This window comes from Homalodisca vitripennis, chromosome X, assembly GCF_021130785.1.
Source record: "Homalodisca vitripennis isolate AUS2020 chromosome X, UT_GWSS_2.1, whole genome shotgun sequence".
Classification (NCBI taxonomy): Eukaryota; Metazoa; Arthropoda; class Insecta; order Hemiptera; family Cicadellidae; genus Homalodisca; species Homalodisca vitripennis.
Window position 1 is genome coordinate 150688994 of NC_060215.1, and position 20290 is coordinate 150709283.

A 20290-nucleotide genomic window follows, 5' to 3' on the forward strand; every position below is an offset into this window, starting at 1 on the left:
ACTGGTCAATTCTTGGAAGATGTGTGCCCAATTCAAACAGTACTCATTTGTAGATTTAGGGTAGTTAAAAAATAATGATGGCTATTTTCTGATTTGGCTGGCACTTTTTAACACATTAGATGCTGTGACATACCAGGTGGTAAGTAGTCAGTACTGGATCGATGATGGTGCCGTATTGGTGGGCATTAATTGTTAAGACGGTATAAATTTAACTGCTGTGCTCCTACGCCATTTTCTTATTCACTGCGCTGTACATAGTCTAGGCTGCTGATGGAATGTTGCACTATATCACTATGGCTCTATTTGGTGGGCTGAATCAGTTGCTTGAAATGTGATTAGTTTTGTTCCTCATAGTGTTCTGATAGGTACAGTTGAAATTTATTTCAAAATTGTGGCAGTCAGGACTGACTGAAAATTCCTGCCACCGCAAACCAGTGCTCTCTGCATAGGAGCGTGATAAGTCAGCAGTCCGTCCTGCAAATATGCCTGTTTTCCTGCAGACTACTGAGTTCGGACGTATGGCAGTCAAGTGGGATATATTGGTTGGAGACGAACCCGGTGCTATTCTAAATAACTGAGTATTTTAGATATAAAATTATAGATGCACTATTTTCTCGTAGAGCCAACAATTGTTGAAATGAACTAAATTGTATTTTATGTAGGAGAATTTGGGGTCTTGGAGATTAGCAGACGGCTAGGTAGAATTGATGTAGGCAAGCGGTGATGGGATAGTTGAATACCATTGTTTATTAATCATTGACATATATAATTAGCGTAGTTCATTAATTGATTCGTCATTAGTTTAGAAATTTAATTTAAATAATCAAAACTGGCTGGAACACAAAACCTGTTCCTGAGACCTCTGGGGATTACGTGAAATGAAATGGGGACTACAAACATGGCCGACTGCCTATAGTTCTATAGTAAAGTGGCTCCAGGAAAAAGTGCATTAAAGGTGGTAAATAACCAACAAATTTTACTATACTTGTGTATAAACCTTCCTGGATTAACAGTAAGTCCCATTCACTTACAAAATACAATATCTAATCGAACCATTTTTTAATTATTTGACAAAAACTGAAAATGACTAAGCAAGCTCTATTTTAACATCAAGACTTTTTAAAGACAATAATTAACTACGAGCTTTAAGAAAAATCTCATTAAGAAGAAAATTTGTATGCATGAAACTAATAACTTAAGTTAGACTCATTCAAGCTTAACTCTCTTTCAAGAAAATAAAATACTTACTGTGACGTCATAAGAACTGCCAACACAACTGGCTTAATACACGTCACCTGTTTCAAACAGACATTCAACCTCCACATCACTCAGTGCTGGCACACGGCACTTGGCCACCTGATACTGGAGCACTGACCGGACACCTAGTCAGCACTGTCAGCGCTGACCTACAGCAATACAGCTGCTGCTGTACTGCATATCTCAGTTGACATGGCACTTGGCTACCATTTAACCAAGCACATTTATTTCCAACATTGGTTGACTATTAAACTTGACCTCTAGAACTTAAGAAACAATAACAGGAGCAATCAGCCAAAGCTTTACCTAAAGAAACTGTTTAATTTTTTTACCATATTTAACAGGAGCAATCAGCCAAAGCTCACCTAAAAAACTGTTTTATTTTTTTACCATATATTTAACAGGAGCAATCAGCCAAAGCTCACCTAAAAACTGTTATTTTTACCATTTTTTAACAGGAGCAACCAGCCAAAGCCTACATTTCCAAACTTTAACTCAAAAACTGCATCACACTTTTTATATTGACAACTATTGTTACTCAAGGTAAAAAATGCCTACTAAGTATCCTGTGGTGGCTCATGTGAAATAGGAGTGAAATACTCAGGTCTAAAGTGCACTGGTCCTTGCAAAATGTGGTATCATGCAGGCTGCCAAAATGTAAAAGAAAAAACTTTGAAAAAAACTAAGTTCTCAAGATATAAAAAACATGGACATGTTTCACATGTAAGGCAAGGAGGCTCAGATTATGACAAAGATCTAGTTATAAATACCATAGACAACCCTTCCTCCTCTGACTTAACATCAAATACTCATAACCAAAAGACATTCTAAACAACTCCATAAAAACTCTAGAGAGCAGTATTATTAGAAAATGAAGATGATAAGCTTGCTATGGCTGCTACAATAGGATCGGCACTGCTGGAGGAAAACAAGTTTTTAAAAGAACAACTGACTATTGTAGAAAACAAGTTATCATGTTTACAATGTAAAATTAGCCAGTAATGAGGCAAAGATTGAAGAAGAAATGGCCGAAGAAGAGGAAAAATTTCTTGGGAAAATTGAAACCTTATCCCAAAAGTTAGCTGAAGCTGAAGCTCAGATTGAAAAAGAAAAAGAAAAATGTAACGGAAATTCAAAAACTTATCTGAAGACCATGACAGGAAACAGGAACAGATAATTGAAAAATATGTTTACAAAAAACAGGGATCTCGAGAAACAACTTTTTAGTTTTGAACGCAGGAGTAGCCAAACAACAGCTGAAAACCTCAAGCAAAACTGACACTGTAAACTCAAACTGAAAAATGTGAACTTTTTACGCAAGACAAGCCACAAAACTTGACGGCTATCTTGCTAGAAATATCCCAAATTAAATCCAGGCAGAAACAGCATGGAGACTACCCTTAAAGACTTGAGTGTTAAGCCTCAGTGCCACTGTTCATCAAGTCAGCAAAAGCTAGTTGTATATGAGCAAAGCACCCAGACTGAAAATATCCCCCTACAAAACACCACAAGATGTTTAACCTGTCTACCACAAACACACATGTCAACATACGAAGACCTAAAGATGTGAAGTCCAATTGGGGTAAACATAGAGACCAAATCAGTGTCTCTCTTCAGTCTGCAAAGTTTAAGGCTTTCCAGAATAAAAACTACCCTCTTCCAAAGGAACAACCCCAAGCAGAGAATAAAAAGGATAATAGTTTATGCAATCAAAAGTCTAATGCAGTGGATTTGACAAAAACTTACACCAATGAGGAACTATAGACTTAGTATAGAAAGTAACAACCTACCACACTCAACTGAAATAAATACAGCATCCACTCTTGAAGCCCCTGCCCTTGCACCCCCTTCATCGATGAGAAGGCCACCCATAACTGCTACAAGACTTGAGCCCTCAGAAACCTTCCTTGAGTTTTATGAAAAGAATATATAGAACATGTCAAAGCCAATTATCATAGAAATCAACTTGCTCCTATAAAAATGAACATCTCACCTTTTTTAGAACCAGGCAGCAACGTCAGACCTCCAATATAAAAAGTAATGCCATCTCCTTAGAGCAAAACAAATCTTCAAGAAACAAAATATTTAACTTAACAGTTCTCCATCAGAATATACAGGACTTATCTAACAGATCAAATAGACTGATACACTTTATAGAAAACCTGAAACCAACACCTAATATAATAATACTAAGTGAACACAGCCTCAAATCGCAGGAAATTGAAAATGTTGCTCCAATACCTGGATATATCCTCAGAGCACATTTCTGAAGGGAAAAGCATATAATGGGTGGGGTTGCAATATATGTAGAAAGATACCTTAGAAAGGAGTACCTTTAATGTACCAATCAGTCAGTACTGTGAAGAACTTGTATGTGAAATGAGGCTTTGGTAAAGGTTATGCTCAATACCAACCTGCTTATACATAAATGGGTACCTACAGATCACCATCATCCAACTTAGACGAATCACTTAATATTCTTTTCAAAAACTATTGAAAATCAGTAAACTGGAAAGTTCAAACCTTTCTAATCATGGGAGATATAAATGTAGACATTTTAAAACCTGACAGAAGATCAGGTAAATTACAGGAGATGTTGGCTTCTCACAGCATTCAGAGGCTGGAGCTACCACCTACCAGAGTAACCTCCAACACCATTTCATCAATTGACTGGATATGTACTAACTTAAGAAGTGAAGAACTAACTGCAACCGTGTACGATTCTGGTCTATCAGACCACACTGCTCAAGTCTGTACTATTAAAACAGAGTACGTAATTGAGAATTTCAGTAGTACATATCGAACCTTCAAGACAGAAAACCTCCTTGAACTAAAATGTCTACTTCAACATGAAAACTGGCATGACATTGAACAATTTGACACCGTTGAAGAAGCCTACAACAGCTTCATAAGGACAGTGACAATGGCCCTGGATGCTGCCTGCCCCAGAAAAATTAAAGAAACCTAGAAAGAAATTAAAACCTAAATTCTTTGCAGATGAAGAAGCCAGCAGGCTTAAAGAAAAACTTTCTAAGACTACAACATCAGTTTTGAAACAACAGGGGAAAACTCGACATCAAACAAGACGCAGCAAATGCAAAGAAATCCTATGACCAACGCTTTAAAACAACTGAGACAAGAGGCCCTCCGCCAACTTCATAGAAAGAGCTGAGGACAAGCCCAAAGCCATGTGGAAAATAGTTAATAATGCCCCGTCACCAAAACAGGAGAGCTCTACAGATGACATAAAACTGAAAATAAATGGACAACTTTCACATAACCCTCAAGAAGTCGCCAATCATCTGAATTTATTTTTTGTTAATATGGCAGAAACAACACTACAAAAAATCCCAGCGGATGAGAAGAAGGAATTGGAATCTGTGGAACCACATGAAACAGCATTAATGGAAACAATGACCAAAAACGCATCGGAGAGGTTAAAGATACAATTAAAAAAACCTCAAATTCAAAAATTCAGCCGGTATTGATGAAATTTCTTCCAAAGTATTAAAATTTTGTGCTGACGAACTAGCCCCCCATTGGTTGCCATATTCAACAAATCTTTTAAAGAGGGTCAATTCCCCTCAAAATTAAAATTTCGAAAGTATTCCCTAAATTTAAAAGTGGGTGCAAACATGATGCAAACAACTACAGACCAATTTCACTGATTTCAACATTTTCAAAATTATGTGAAAGAAATTGTTCTTCAAAGACTCCTGGACCATTGCGCTCAGCACAATCTCTTAAATGAAAACCAACATGGATTTACAAAAGGGAAGTCAACTACAACGGCATTGATCAAACTAAATTGAATCAGTGACAGACAGCATTGAAAGAGGGAAAATTGACCACAGCTTTGTTTCTTGATTTAAGTAAGGCGTTTGATTGCCTCAGCCACGACATCATTCTGAAGAAATTTGGAATTGCTTGGAATCAAAGGGACAGCAAATAATTGGTTTGAGAGCTACTTAAAGGGTCGTACCCAACTAGTAGAGCTCTACCACTCATCAAATGGTATCACAAAGGCAGTCAGATCAAAAGTCCTTCCAGTGCTGAGAGGTGTGCCACAAGGTTCCGTATTAGGACCAGTGATTTTCATTCTCTTTACCAATGATCTACCCCAACACCTAGGAAACTACTGCACACCTCTAATGTATGCGGACGACACTACCTTTATTTCTGACCCAACGTTCAGCAGATGGCCTTGCGGTCTCATCTTATACAGCTCTCAACATGGCCATCCAATATTGCTATGGAAATGACCTTGTAGTAAATCCATCAAAGACTAACCAGATCGCTTTTGGAAGGAGAGCATCAGAAGTCCCAACCATTCCAGATGTCACTATTGAAGATCATTTAAAATTCCTTGGAGTAACAGTGGATACCGAACTAAATTGGATTAAATCACGTCGACTATCTTAGTAAAAAACTCAACACTGGTCACTTTGTCATCAAGCAAATTCTTTCTCTCAGTAGCCTTGAAACAGCAAAAATAACTTACTTTTCCCTTTTTGAGTCTCACCTGCGCTATGGTCCTTGCTGCCTGGGGTGGAACTACTGCTTCAAATCTCCAACGGATACTTATCATACAAAAGAAATGTATTAGAACACTGGCAGGACTACAACCTCTGGAGAGCTGTAAGAGAGGCATTCAAGTCTCTGAGGATTCTCACTGTTATTTCGCTTTACATTCAAGAAGTAATAATGTACGCTGATGGGGAGAATCTTCCAAGGACCAATGATGTACACCACTACAACACCAGAAATGTACACCTCTACAGCCTTCCTGTACATCGTCTGAGGCTTTATGAGCGAAAACCATCATATATGGGAATGAAGCTCCACAATCTCCTACCACCTCACCTGCTGTCCAAAAGAGGAAAGGAACTCAAGATAGCACTACATCAATGGCTTCTAGACCGACCATTCTACACGCTGGAAGAGTATCTTCAAAAACCTTTTCCTGATGTTAATTTATTTAATGACACTGTTTATAATCTCAAAAGATTGTAAATAAAGATATTCTCATTCTCATTCTCATTCTCATTCTCATTCTCATTCTCATTCTCAAATGAAATGAAATATAAATTTATTTCCACAATCTTCTTATAGGTACAGAGATTACAAATGCGTTTGCAAATTTTTTTTTAACAATGAAATTTTAAATATTGTAATTTCTTAATATATATTTGTAGGAAATTAGCCTACATGGGCAAGCAGCCTGTGCGTAGGCTAGAGACGCTATCTTTTACAGAAATTAATGTTAGTTTGTTTTGCCGGGTATGGTTCAGACGCAAACGAAAGAGCAACAATAACAATAATAAATTAAATTAAACAAACCGACCAAAAAATTTATATATAATTTATTTGAAATAGTTATCACTTTGAAATGTAGATGAATGACAGATGATATCGGAGGGGGGAGGGGTGAGAGAAAGGACCAAGGTCAAGCCCGCCCATATTCTGATAAGATTAGGGCCTCGGCTCCCTCGAGGCCAATCTGTAGAAGGAAAAAATTAACGTTTTTCTTAAAAATTGAAATTGAAGTTGATTCGAATAATTTGAAGTGACTGAAGTTTTTGCAAATGTTTCTGAATAATACATGGGAAATATAAAAGGAATTTGTTATTGAAAATGATTTAACTAACCTTGTAACAGGTATACCGACATTAACTGCATGCCTGGTATTATAAGAATGTGATGTTTCTGGGAAAATTATGTTGTAATATTTATAAATATGAATTAAAAGATGCTTTATGTACAACTGTCGCAAGGAAAGGAGTGAAGATTCGTGAAAAAGAGTGTCAGTAGGATAACGCTTATTTTTCCTTAATCCTGCTTTTAAGATACATTTTTGTGTTATGTAAAGGGGCTCCAAAACTGATTTTAATGCACCGCCCCAAGCAATGTTACCAAATGTAAGAAGAGATTGGACATAAGCGCAGTACGTTATTTTAATTTCCTTTTCATTTAAAACATCACTTAATCTTCTGAAAGCGAAAATATATTTTCTTACTTTTGCTTGAATATAGGCTATATGATCAGACCATTTAAGGCGATGATCGAAAATTACACCTAGATATTTGTAACTTGTAACACGTTCAATACTTTTACATCCACATGTTAAATTTGCAGAATTGCCGCATTGATGAATTCTCAAACTATTTAAATTGTAATCTGAATTATTGTTCAAAGAAATAGGTAGAAATTTTGTCTTAGATATATTTAGTGAGAGAAAATTTTGATCTAACCATTTTTTCAAAATCATTAAGTCGTTTGTAGCCTTTTCCTGTACTTCCATCCAGTTGTTACCAGAAATAAAAATTAAGCTGTCATCCGCAAACAAAAAGAGTTTTCCATACAGATTTAGTTTAGAAATATTGTTTATATATATTAAAAACAAAATAGGTCCCAATGTACTACCTTGAATCACACCATAATCCACATTTTGAGGATCACTGTTTCTCTCCGCAGATGGACACAACCTGTCGCCTCTCGCTCAGGTAGCTGCGGAACCACGCTAGCGCAATGCCGCGGACTCCTATCATTTCTAATTTTGTTAACAAAATAGTGCGATCCACAGAGTCGAATGCTTTTTTTAAATCCAAAAAAACAAGCATGCACCTATTATTTTTTGAAATACTTTTGTTTAAATCTCTGTTGATATCAAATAATGCGTCATTGATACTTTTGTCCGGCCTAAATCCATACTGACACTCACTTAAAATGTTATGGTTTTGTAAAAATGAGACGAGTTGATCCTTAACTATTCGTTCTAAAACCTTAGAGAAAACGCTTTGTAGATGATTTCAACTACACTGAGTTATCCATCATTCTAAACCAAACTCAGAAACAATGAGATGGGACGGAAGTTGTTTTTGTTTGTAAATTCATTAGATTTGAAAAGAGGAAAGATTTTTGCTAGCTTAAAATTATCGGGAAATACACCAGTTGAGATACTTAAGTTAATTAAATGTGTTAACTGTTGAGAAATAACATGGATATTAGCCTTGAAGAGGTTAGCCGAGACCCCGTCCATCCCCGGTGCGGAACCACCCCTCAGGCCATTGACCTGGCGTATTACGTCATGTTCAGTCACAGTCTGTAGTGAGAATTCAGTGTTCAGCCAGTAATCAGAGTCACGTACCACCGGATCCCCCCCTGAATCAATCTCGTCGGCTAGGGTTTTGCCAACAGCCGAAAAAAAATCATTGAAATCATTGGCAACCTGTTTTAAAACCTCCTTGCTCAATATAGGTGCACCTGGTAGAAATCTTTGAATAGGAAAGTTATCCCTACATTTATTCCTCCCAATTAATTCGTTAATAATTCCCCAAAACAATTTAGCATTTTTTCTACAGTCATTTAATTTCATTCTATAGTAATCCCGCTTTGTAGATTTTATTGAGTTGCTTAAATCACGTCTTAACATATTATAATAAGTTCTAAGATCACGATTAAAAGGTTGTTTTTTTAAGATTTTACTAATTTTATCCCTTTTACGAATCAAGTTTACTAAGTCATTGGAAATCCATGGCTTAAGTTTTTTCTTCCGTGTTGTGGGATGTTTTATTTCTTTTTTAGCGATAGATAAAGATTCAGTAATCACGCCCGAAAAATTGGCTGAACATTCGTTGACATCATAACAATTCAGGACGGGATCCCAGTTTGAGGTGATAAGACACTCGGTAAACAGTTTTTCGTCAGTATACGTAATCGGTGCTAGTGGTGTGTCAGTGGCAGTCGCGTGGACCGTGATCCTGAGGCCGGTGCTGTAGTGGTCAGTGACGGCGGTGTGCAGCACGGCGGCCTGCACACTCTGCATGTCGTTGTATCTCACAAACACGTGGTCCAGGCAGGTCGTGCTGTGCTCCGTCACCCGAGTCGCTTTGTCCACACATTGTACAAGTCCATGACCAATAAGGCAGTTTAAATATCTGTTAGTAATATCGTCAGGTGCAAAAAGGTTAATATTCATGTCTCCTAGTAAAATGCATTTTTTATTACGTTCTACATTGTTATAATAGCTGTCGAGACCATCTATAAAACTACCAACGTCACTGTCAAATGTTCTGTATAGTGCCAAAATGTTGTAATGAGTATTTAGGTAAGTGAAGTTAAGTGAAATGCCGTAAACGTCACCCAAAGTAGCTTGTGATGTAACTGCAGAAAGTCGCTTATTTACATAAACAACGACGCCGTCATTCTGGTTCCGTAATTTATCACTCAGTACAAGGTCAAACCCCTCAATGTTCACTCCCTCCTCCCCCTCCTTCAGCCAACACTCCGTTAGAACAATTACATCTACATTGCTAACTATCAAACTCAAATATACCTTTAACTCATCAAAGTTTTTAGAAAAACTTCTAATATTAGAATGGAAAAGGTTAATGTTACTACTGATAACCCTGTTACTCTCCATAAAACTGTAGAAATCTTTAAATTTAAGTGGGCTATCAATCTCTAAACATTCCTTTGGTAAATCATTATCACCACTGTCATCAATCATTATTATCACAGGCTGCCTGCCCGCCCTAATATGATTATAAGTTTAAGATAGCAATATTATCATATTATATTATATTATATCATATAAAATAATATAGGATAAGACATTGAAGAAAATTTAAAATAAACGCTGTTGGTTTACAACTGTAATAATCATCCAAATTATTGCTATATACACAATAAAACAAATATATACACACATCTACACTCACGAGCACACTCACACATACACAAACGTACATACATATGCACATACATGTACATATTGTCAAAATAATATTGATTTGTTTTTAAGATATTGTAACAACTCCTTCAAACAGTATGAAAATGAAGACTAATATTTTAACTTACAGTTCAAATGTTCTAACTACAGCAAGTAATCTATACAAATAAAATTGTGAAATAACGGTTTTATAACTGCAAAATTTAAGTTATTTTATTTAAACGGAATACATAGCTAAAATGAAGAAAAATTACTTAAATAAATGTTGTATCTTTGTAACAGTGACAAGCATACAATCTATAGCTGTATACATACACGCACGCACGCACGCACGCACGCACACACACACACACACACACACACACACACACACACACACAGCCATACATACACCTATAGACACACTTATAAGTATACATGGTTTGTTAATATTTTCAAAACAAATTTAATTATATACTCATATATAATTATAAACTCTATAAAAATTATAATTATAATTATAAACTCATAATTTACCTGGTATAATAAGGAAAAGTAAAATTTTAACTTTTATTACGAATAAAACTCTACAATTATTTTAATCAGAAGATCTCATTAATCTTTTAAACTTAACTTAACTTAAAACAAGGTCTAATCTTGACTACAAACAACATTTAAAAATAAATAACGATTGTGATTGTAATAAATTATAATAAGTATTGTTAAAAAAACTAACTTAAAAACACTTCTTCTATTTAAACTGAAATAAACTTCTAATTGATATGAACCTATCATGTTAAATAGGTATAGACAAAGATGCTTTAGTTTTATAAATTATTGCATTGACATTTTACTAGCTTATATATTATTTTATTATGTATAAATAACAAGAAGTAATTCTAAATGATGTCAGGACAGTTTTGTTTCTATTTAATTTTGGTATAATGATCCTTTAAAATGTATAACAAGAAAATAAGTTTTTAACTCATCTCATTATAGATAAAATGAAATATTACTTATATTAAAATGAAACAAACTTAGCCTATACTATTTCCAACTTGTTTTTAATGACATTAATAAACACCTTTATTTGGAAATTGTTAAACTATTTAACTCTGGTATTCATAAATGTATCTAAATTTTTAAGAGAACAAAAATGTAGCTTACAGGAAAGATATATTTTTACTTGGTGTCGCTGTGCGGAGCAGGCTGAGCCTGCGGGTGGTGGTCGAGTCCATCCAGCTCCTGGATGCTGCGGTAGATCCGGATGGCACGTGAGTCCTGCGTCACCCGGACGAACACCTTGCCGTCCTTACTCCAGGCGTAGGCCAGGGATTTGGCTCTGACTCCAGCCTTGCAGTGCTGCAGCAGGGCCTTGTTGTGCTGAGTCAAGTGTTCGTTGATGAACACAGGTCCCGGGGTAAACGAAGTGTACAGGTCTGTCGTCTGGATCCTCTTCTTCTTGGCCGAGGCCAACCAGTCAGCTCTTGTAGTTCGACGTGCAAACTGGACCACGATTGATGGGTGGAAGCGACGATCTCTAGGTCCCGGAAGACGGTGAGCAATAGAGATGTCTTGTCTCTCAAAGGGAACTCCGAGCGCTCCAGATATTGCCTCCAGGATGGCGTAGACGTCCTCTCCTCCCGTCTGTGGAACACCGCGGATTTCAAGATTCCCCATTCTAGAGTATTGATCTTGCTCGATGATACTCCACTCGGCGTCCCTCACCCTCTTCGAAAGTTTAGAGTTTTCACTCCTTAACTCTATACACTGTTCTTTAAGAATTTTATTCTCTTCTTCGACCACAGACATTCTAGCGGTCACCGCGGCAAGAGAGTCTTGGATCACGGACATGCTCCGCTCAAGACCACTGAAGCTCGCCTTAAACATCTTATTGTCTTCTGCGATCTGATTCTGTATACTCCTCAGTAGACTGAGCATAGAGGTGTCCTCAGAGTCCGATTTACTTCCCACGGATGCCGTGTCTTTGCTACAGTCTTCACACTGCCACACAGCGCCACTCGCGATCAATCCTTTAAGTTTAGCAACCGTGCGAATTCGGCAACACCCGGGGTGAAATTCGGCTTTGCACTCTGCGCACTTTGCCATTTCCGAAGGCTTCGAAAATGCCTCGTTACACTTTGAACACACCATTATAAATAGAATGAAATCCACTCACACTCCTAAAATCGCAGAACAAGTAATTCAGAATATAAATAATAGAAATATATTACACCCAAATGTTCGGAAGTACAGATATCAAGGCAGACGCTCGCAGGTCGGAACGGGCGGGCAGGCAGGCAGAAACACGGTCTACTCTAGCTGTACGGAGCGCTTATCTCTACGACCTTCCAGCTCGGCTGACTGATAACGACTGATAACGTACTTAGAGACTATGGACCGGCTCGGACCTGAGCAATAGTAGGTTCCAGAGTGCAATAGTCAAAATTATAAAAGAGGCAAGGGCCTACCGCCAGCATGATAATTATTATAACTTCCCCAAAAAGGGACTGTGATTTTATGATTTTCGTTGCAAAATATGATTTGTTTTAGTACTATGTTTTATGAATTAAAATAAACTTTCATTTTTTCGGATATATTATCATAAGAAGACTCCAAATTTTTTATGTAGTTTGTACGCATTTTGTTGCTCAATTTAAGTGACATTTAGTGAAGTAGATAATTCATTGAGCACAATTAGATTATTGGTTTTTAGGTTATACATAAAATGAAATGAAACTAAGAAATTAAAATGTGAAATTTTGACTTGGCAGTTCTTTTATTTATTAAGATATTTTTTAATAATTTTTTATCTTATACATGTGAGTTTAGCCAGGACATTTCTCATTATATGTTATCATTCTTGCCTTTTTTCATACCACCCTCTTCCACACCCACTTCTAAAAAATATCTTCTAAAAAGAAAAGAAAGCATTTACACTGAAACTAGGAAAATGTTAAAGTTTAAAACAGCTAGAATGGAAAGGAAGGGAAATTTGGGTAGGGAAATATACTCTAAAGCATAATTTTTTTTGAGGGAGAGGTAGGAAATTAGGGATGAGGCGATTTTGATCAAACCTTTAAGGGGCGATCTTTCACCAATGTCCTACAACAGATTAAAACCCAGGCGAAACTGGAAGAGACGGAGACCACAATCAAGTCCATCCAACGAACCCAGAACGGGTATGTTCTCCTCTAACTGGGAAAATCCAAGGACAAGGACGGTTTTGCTGCTTCCCTCAAAACCGCTCTTGGTGACGAAGGCTCAATTCGAGCCCTTCAACCGAGATGTTCAGTGGACTCAAGAGCATAATGGGTTTAGAATTGTGATAATACATCTGAAAATTTTGTAACCTATTAAATAACATTGTTCGGTGACGGCCAGATTGTATAATAGCTTCATTTACATTGTACAAGTAACCCATAAATAAAAGTGATGCCCGTAGAATAAAGTAATTTTTATGTTATTGTAGTATTGGGTCATACATTTGTAATAAAATCTATGTATCAAATGAAAACAGCTGTTTGTGTAGGTTGCCAATCAGCTGTTTGTGTAGGTTGGCAATCAGCTGTTTGTGTAGGTTGCCAATCAGCTGTTTGTGTAGGTTGCCAATCAGCGGTTGATAGGTTTGATAGTTCTCGTTTTAATTGGTTTATATGAAATAATGGACCTGATTTTATATGTACATCCAGATTGTGTTCGGAGAGGACCATAACGGGAATGCCCACCATGTGATGGGTATAGTGCATGATGCTGCGCGATATCTCCCAGATCTACTGGACTACATGGCCGAGCACTATCCCAACCTAACTGTCAAGAACGGAGTGCTTGGCCGTGGCTCGGACATCGAGACAACCACCATGGCTCAATACAAAGATCAGGTGTGTCAAGTGAAATTCAAAAAATTATCTTTATTCCGTTAGTCCTAATTTTTGCACCGAAATGTGTCATATTAATGGTATCTCATATAAAAAACCGTATTAACTTTTTTGCGAGTGCACATAGCATATGCCACATAATTCATACATATATTTTATATACAAGGTGTTTGAAAAGTCTGGGTACGGCTTAATATTTTACAAACCATAGCAGATAACATCTATAAACTTTGCACAGTGTCATATGGCTATGTAAACTATTTTTCCTTGCTATTACCATGACATGTCATCCATGGGGGGATGGCCCACAGAGGAAAACATGGAAATCTTAAATTAAAGCATGGGTCGAGTGATACCTCATTTGAAAGAGCTCACTTAGTAGAGTTGAATGCCGCAAACCGCATCTCAAAAGGTTTATCCAATCAGAAATGGCGGGTTGTTTTAGGTACACATTGGGAAGTACATTATGCGCTGCCAATTCTGACTGGATCGTCGTATTCTAATGCGGTAGGCGGCGTTTCACTCTACTAACCGATGTCTTTTCACAGAATCTTTTTAATTAGCAAATTATGTCATAAACTTATAACATAATAAATAAAACTAAAATGAATTCGTCGTCTTTATGTTTATGAATTAACTAAGTTCTACCATTGTTCTTTGTTGGTGAAACAGTTAACTTACCACTTAATTTTTGAATTAAATTTTGTTGTTATTTTTTATAAATGCTAATCAGAAAACCATTGGTTAGTAGAGTGAAACGCCGTCTACCGCATTAGAATACGACGATCCAGTCAGAATTGGCAGCGCATAATGTACTTCCCAATGTGTACCTAAAACAACCCGCCATTTCTGATTGGATAAACCTTTTGAGATGCGGTTTGCGGCATTCAACTCTACTAAGTGAGCTCTTTCAAATGAGGTATCACTCGACCCATGCTTTAATTTAAGATTTCCATGTTTTCCTCTGAAGGGTCGTCCCCTCATGGATGACATGTCATAGTAATAGCAAGGAAAAATAGTTTACATAGCCATATGACACTGTGCAAAGTTTATAGATGTTATCTGCTATGGTTTGTAAAATATTAAGCCGTACCCAGACTTTTCAAACACCTTGTATATGTATTAAATGCTTACTACTCTTTTTTTCACTGTCACATATTATACGATACAACTCTTTGGGGGAACTCCTCTGGGGCTCAACAGGTTTTTATCTGGCAATAGAAGGCAATTAGATGTATTGTGGGAATTAGGGACATTGAATCATGTAGACCTTATTTTATTGATCTAAGTATTCTAACGTTACCCTGTGTGTTCATGTTTCAGTCAATTATGTATGTTAAAGACCATTGTGTAGAATTTAATTTAAGAAGTAGTAAACGTGTATACAACACCGGGAATAAAAACCTTATTGATGAACAATTTGTACGTCTAAGTAAGACGAAAAGAAGTTACATACATATTGGCATAAAGCTTTTTAACAAATTACCTCTAAATGTAAAGTCTTTGTCTGTAATTAGTTTTAAATTAGATTCTAAGAAATGGTTTTTAGAAAAAGCTTTTTATAGTTTAGACAAATTCTACAATGTTTCATTAGATGACATAATGTTTTAGGTGTAATATTTATATATACATTATTCTTATACATTTGTTAATTCTATGAATTATTGTGTTTGTTAATTGTTATATTTCGTTCATTGTTATATTTAAATTAAAACACATTTGATAAACAACAAATTGTCTTACAACATCAAATTTATACTGAAGTTAAACATCTACTATTTTATTTATGTAAATGTGCTACCATTTAATTGACTTATGTAACAAAGCCTATTGTAACATATGTTATTCAACGGCAATAAATGAATTGAACTGAATATAACAGCCACACCCTAATGCATATTTGGCTAGTAACAGTCCACTGGGAGTATAGATCAAACAGTTACATGTAAGATAGTTTACACATTGCCGCTAGATACTACCTTAAAACAGAACTAGAATTGTACACCGATAGTATTTGTGTAACTAAACAGTAAATGCCATACGCACTCGTCAAGAGAGTCAGTTTCGTAACAATTTAAAACAAACTGTCAACTGGCTTGCTAAACCTGAAGTAAACTGTAAACTCTTTGAAGGTTGTTTTTGACGATGGAAGTATTGTGAAGGAAGCAGGATTTTTCCGGACATTTGCCATGGTTCAGTGATACAAAAAATCAGTAACACTATGTTCCGAGATCTGAAATCTGATCTCTTCTCCAGTTTTGAGAATATACCTAACACACAATTACAAACTAGATTAAAATAAACAATTGATACCAGAGCGTTGTGACACGTGCAAGTCAGGAATCACAACCACCGTGTTGTGTGTCAACTTCACTAACTCTAAAACATGCACTTGATAAAAAATAAACACAACACTAATTGTTAAAACTGAACTACAGAATACAGGTCACAATAGGTCTACATCAGCCGACCAACCACCTACGACTGACCAGCGTCAACAGTAAATGGCAATCATCACGGCAGAAACAAGATTGTGGCAAAAAAAGGAGGGAACAGGAGTGGGCTTTTTTATTATTGGTTCATACAAGATGAAGTTCTTAAAACCATACTGTGACTTCGCACTGGTTTATTATAATATCTAATCTGTTTAATACTTTTGGTTTTCTTTTAAATTAATTTTTCAGAATTGGCAACCAGAGCGGCCTAATCTCAACTGATGATTGACTGATTGGTTGGTCTGCGAATTTAATGTATGATTCCTCAATTTCCTTTTAAAGAAATGAGGTTTTATTGTATTATGTTGGCTTCATCCCAATTTATACGATGTATAAGAGTATTGTGTTTTAAATGCGGTTCTAATGTTGTACTTTCTATCTACTCTTCTAATTTTATCCGATAATCCCAGCACATAAGGGATTGACACATAAACACAAATTTATCACTATTCTGATTTACTGACTCATGGATTACACTTCTGGTTCGTTTGTACTTATTTATTACTGATTGAGGGTACCCATTGCGTCTAAAATCCGATTCAACTTTCTTATAAAATATATATATATATATACATATATATACTTATATAAAACTGTAAACAGCTTTATTGACCAACAGAAATATTTCAGTGTTACCTTCAACTGATTAGATACCCTGTGATTTTTCCTTACAAGTCAATTACTGCAGAAGATTGTACATAATTTTATTGTGGTGAATTTCGAGGTGGTATAAGGCAATGGCCAAGTCACTCTGATGCCTGTTGTTGCATACTTCTAATTGTTACAAACTACCTTTCTCGTTGAGCCTTGTTTTCCGTTAAGTAGACTTATTTTTTAAATAACTCAGTCTAAGTTTATGTTTCTTGTGGCAGTATAAACTTAGAAGATATAGGGGAATGAATAATTGGCATTATAACTTAATTGTTTGGGAGAACCGGTAGCCATTTGGTCTAAGGCGTTGGACTATGGATCTGAGTTAGAGTAGCGCTGTGACCGTTGTACTGTACCAACTCTCCCCCTCATTCTGTTTGATAAGATCATCGTACAGGACAGTGTGGCCCACCAGAACAACGGGCAGAAAAAAAAACATTGCCAAATGAAAAATGTCATACCTTTCATGGGCAAATATAAAAAAATACAGCATGAAAAAGTCAAGTAGTAGTGAAAAATGTATTTCTAGAATATTTAAAACAGGTATAATTTTTTTACATTTTTTAAAACATATGTTTGATACTAGGTGTTCCGGCACTATGCCAATGGTACTGTGCGTCACGGTCCACTTCATCAGATCAGTCTTGTCGGGACTGTCCATGAGGAAGTGGGTGGATTCTTCCCAGACTTACTGGCCCGACTGGAAGCCAATCCCTTCCTCAAAGAGGTAAGCTTAGGAATTTTACTACTGTTGGTATTTATTGACAGGTTTAAGAAGATTTCAGGGCCGCAAAGATTAAGAGAATTGGTAGGGACCCAGCAAGATTTTCGTAAATGGAGCCTTGACAATAGACAATAATCTTTACTGAAATATTTGTGGAGAATAGTACAATGTGAAATACAGAGGTTGTGACTAAAATTCTTGTGACATAAATTCTTTTTCTGTATAATAGGGTCTGTCCTGTAGCCTAGTAGTCAGGGGTTTTCTTCAGATTCCTGGCTGGTGCGTTTCTTATATTGTCCGGGAGTTTGTTGAAAAAGAGTGCACCCTTGTAGGATAGCTTCTTTTCATACAGGGTGAGCCGATGTATCGGGAGGGCAAAATTGGAGGCGTGTCTTATGTGATGTTGATGTAGATCTTCATTTCTTGTTTGAGGGTTGGAGACCACATGGAGGATTGCGTCATGTATGTAGAGTGATGTCACAGTGAGAATTTTCAACTGTTTATAAGCTTCTCGACAGCTTTCTTGCACCCTGATCCCTGCCAGGCATCTGTTTGCTCTTTTTTGATGTATGAGGGCTTTCTCAAAGTTAGCATTGGAGGTTCCTCCCCATACCACTATACCGTACATAAGGTGGCTTTCAAAGATGGAGTAGTAAGCAGTTTTTGCTACATGCAGGTCACTTACATGCATTATTCTTCTAATGACATAAATTTCAGAGCAGAGTTTCTTACATAGGGTTTTAATGTGTTGCTGCCATGAGAACTTTCCATCTACAGTGACGCCAAGGTATTTGGTGCTGGGTTCATCTTGTATGCCTGACAGATTTAGGTTTACATTTTTGTTCCTGGTGGTGTAGTTTATTTGCACGGTTTTTTTTTATTAAGTGTTAGCTCATTGTTGTTGCAGTATATTTTGGTTCTAGTGAAGGCTGTGTCAGCATGTAGTTTTAGTGTGTCTATTAATTTGTCAGATATTGTAATAACTGTATCGTATGCGTACATGGTAGTCTTGCAAAAGTTCCTAGTTGGTCTGGGAGGTCTTTTGTGAGCAGAAGGAAGAATACTGGGCCAAGAACTGAACCTTGCTGCACTCCTCTTCTTAGATTGTACTCTGTATTTTGTGCCATTTTGATTATCTATTATTTCTACAAGCTGTTGTTTATTGTTTAAGTAGCTACAGAACCATTGTGCTGTTTTCTCCTTAATGCCTAGAGCTTGTAGCTTTCGGAGAAACTAAAGGCAGTCAAATGCCTTGCTGGTCAAGAAATAAACTGGTGACTAGGCAGCCTTCTACTAGTTGGTCGATAATGTGTTCAGTTAGCTGGATTAGGGCTGTTGTAGTAGATCTGCCTTTGAGAAAGCCATGTTGTTGGCTTGTTATCAGTTCATTTTGTTCCAGATCACAAATGAGTCTTTGAAGGACAATTTTTCAAAACTTTTTGAAAATGTGGGTATTAGGGAAATTGGTATGTAGCTGTCTGTGTCTGTAGTAGGACTTTGCTTGTATTTTGGGTATACTTTTGCTGTTTTTAGCTGTGATGGGAAAATACCTTGTTGGAGTGACTTGTTTACGAGGTCTGTCAGTGGGTGGGTAAGTTCGTTTTTACATAATTTTGCTAGTTTTCCTGATATTTCATCAATTCCGGATGACGTTTTTGGTTTTAAAGAATCTATAGCTTTCTGTATTTCAGCTCCTGTTGTTTCTTGAAAGTGCAGCTCCTGGTCTGTGAAATGTGGTGTTGTTCATATTGGTTCTAACATTATTGGCCTCTAGCATTTTTTCAGCTGCAGCAGCAAAAAAATTATTGAAGTGGTTGGCTATTTCTTGGGTGCCTTCTAATGTTTCCTGTTCCACATGGAGCTTCCATTGGATTTCAGCCTTGGGTCTTCTTTCCTTTTGTTGTTTATAATATTCCATAATGTCTTTGACTTATTGTCGGAGTCACCAATTAGGTCTGAGATTTGTTTTTTCCTCATAGCTTTGATTCCTTGGTCATAATCTTTTTTCTATGCTGCAGTTTCAGCTTTATCCTGTGGTCATCCATAGCATAGTTCTTTTTCAAGGGCTTGTATATAAGTATTCTTGAGTCAAGTGCATTCATCATCCCAGATTGACTTCCTTTTGTTGTTCCTAACCTTGCTAAAGTTATACATAATAAATAACAGTAACTCTTATGTGTTAGAGTAAACATCATTGCTACTGGCTTCCTCAGAATGGGTAAGGGTGTAGAAAGTGAACAACAAAAGTTATTCCTGTCCAACTTTTGCACAATCACATTTGTTGTGGATGCACACTAAACTCCTAAGGCGGCACAGTTAAATTTTGGTCTTAATAATTTGTTTTTAATTTTTGAAGAAAATTTTGGCTACAGCCCCTAAATATACTATTTCTAAAGAGAGGAATAATGTAAGTTTGATTATTCCACAATGAGTGGGAGGAATTTAAAGGAGTCTTTTAGGACATCTTATAGCCAGGCTGAAAGAAAAACGTTTGAGATAAGTATATGAACTTTTTACAGTATCCACATGAAAGTGACTGGTGAGAATGACAGATTTTTTTGCTATATGAATAAAT

General features: G+C 36.5%; 1 protein-coding gene across 1 annotated transcript in view; it reads left to right on the forward strand.

Annotated features, from left to right (window-relative positions):
* Nucleotides 1-20290, forward strand: part of LOC124370017 (general transcriptional corepressor trfA-like) — a 90779-nt gene that overhangs the window by 32919 nt on the left and 37570 nt on the right. Inside the window, exons 4-5 of the mRNA XM_046828294.1 lie at nt 13660-13848; nt 17578-17718. Of these exons, the coding sequence (XP_046684250.1) occupies nt 13660-13848; nt 17578-17718 (330 nt within the window). The remainder of the gene's footprint in view (nt 1-13659; nt 13849-17577; nt 17719-20290) is intronic.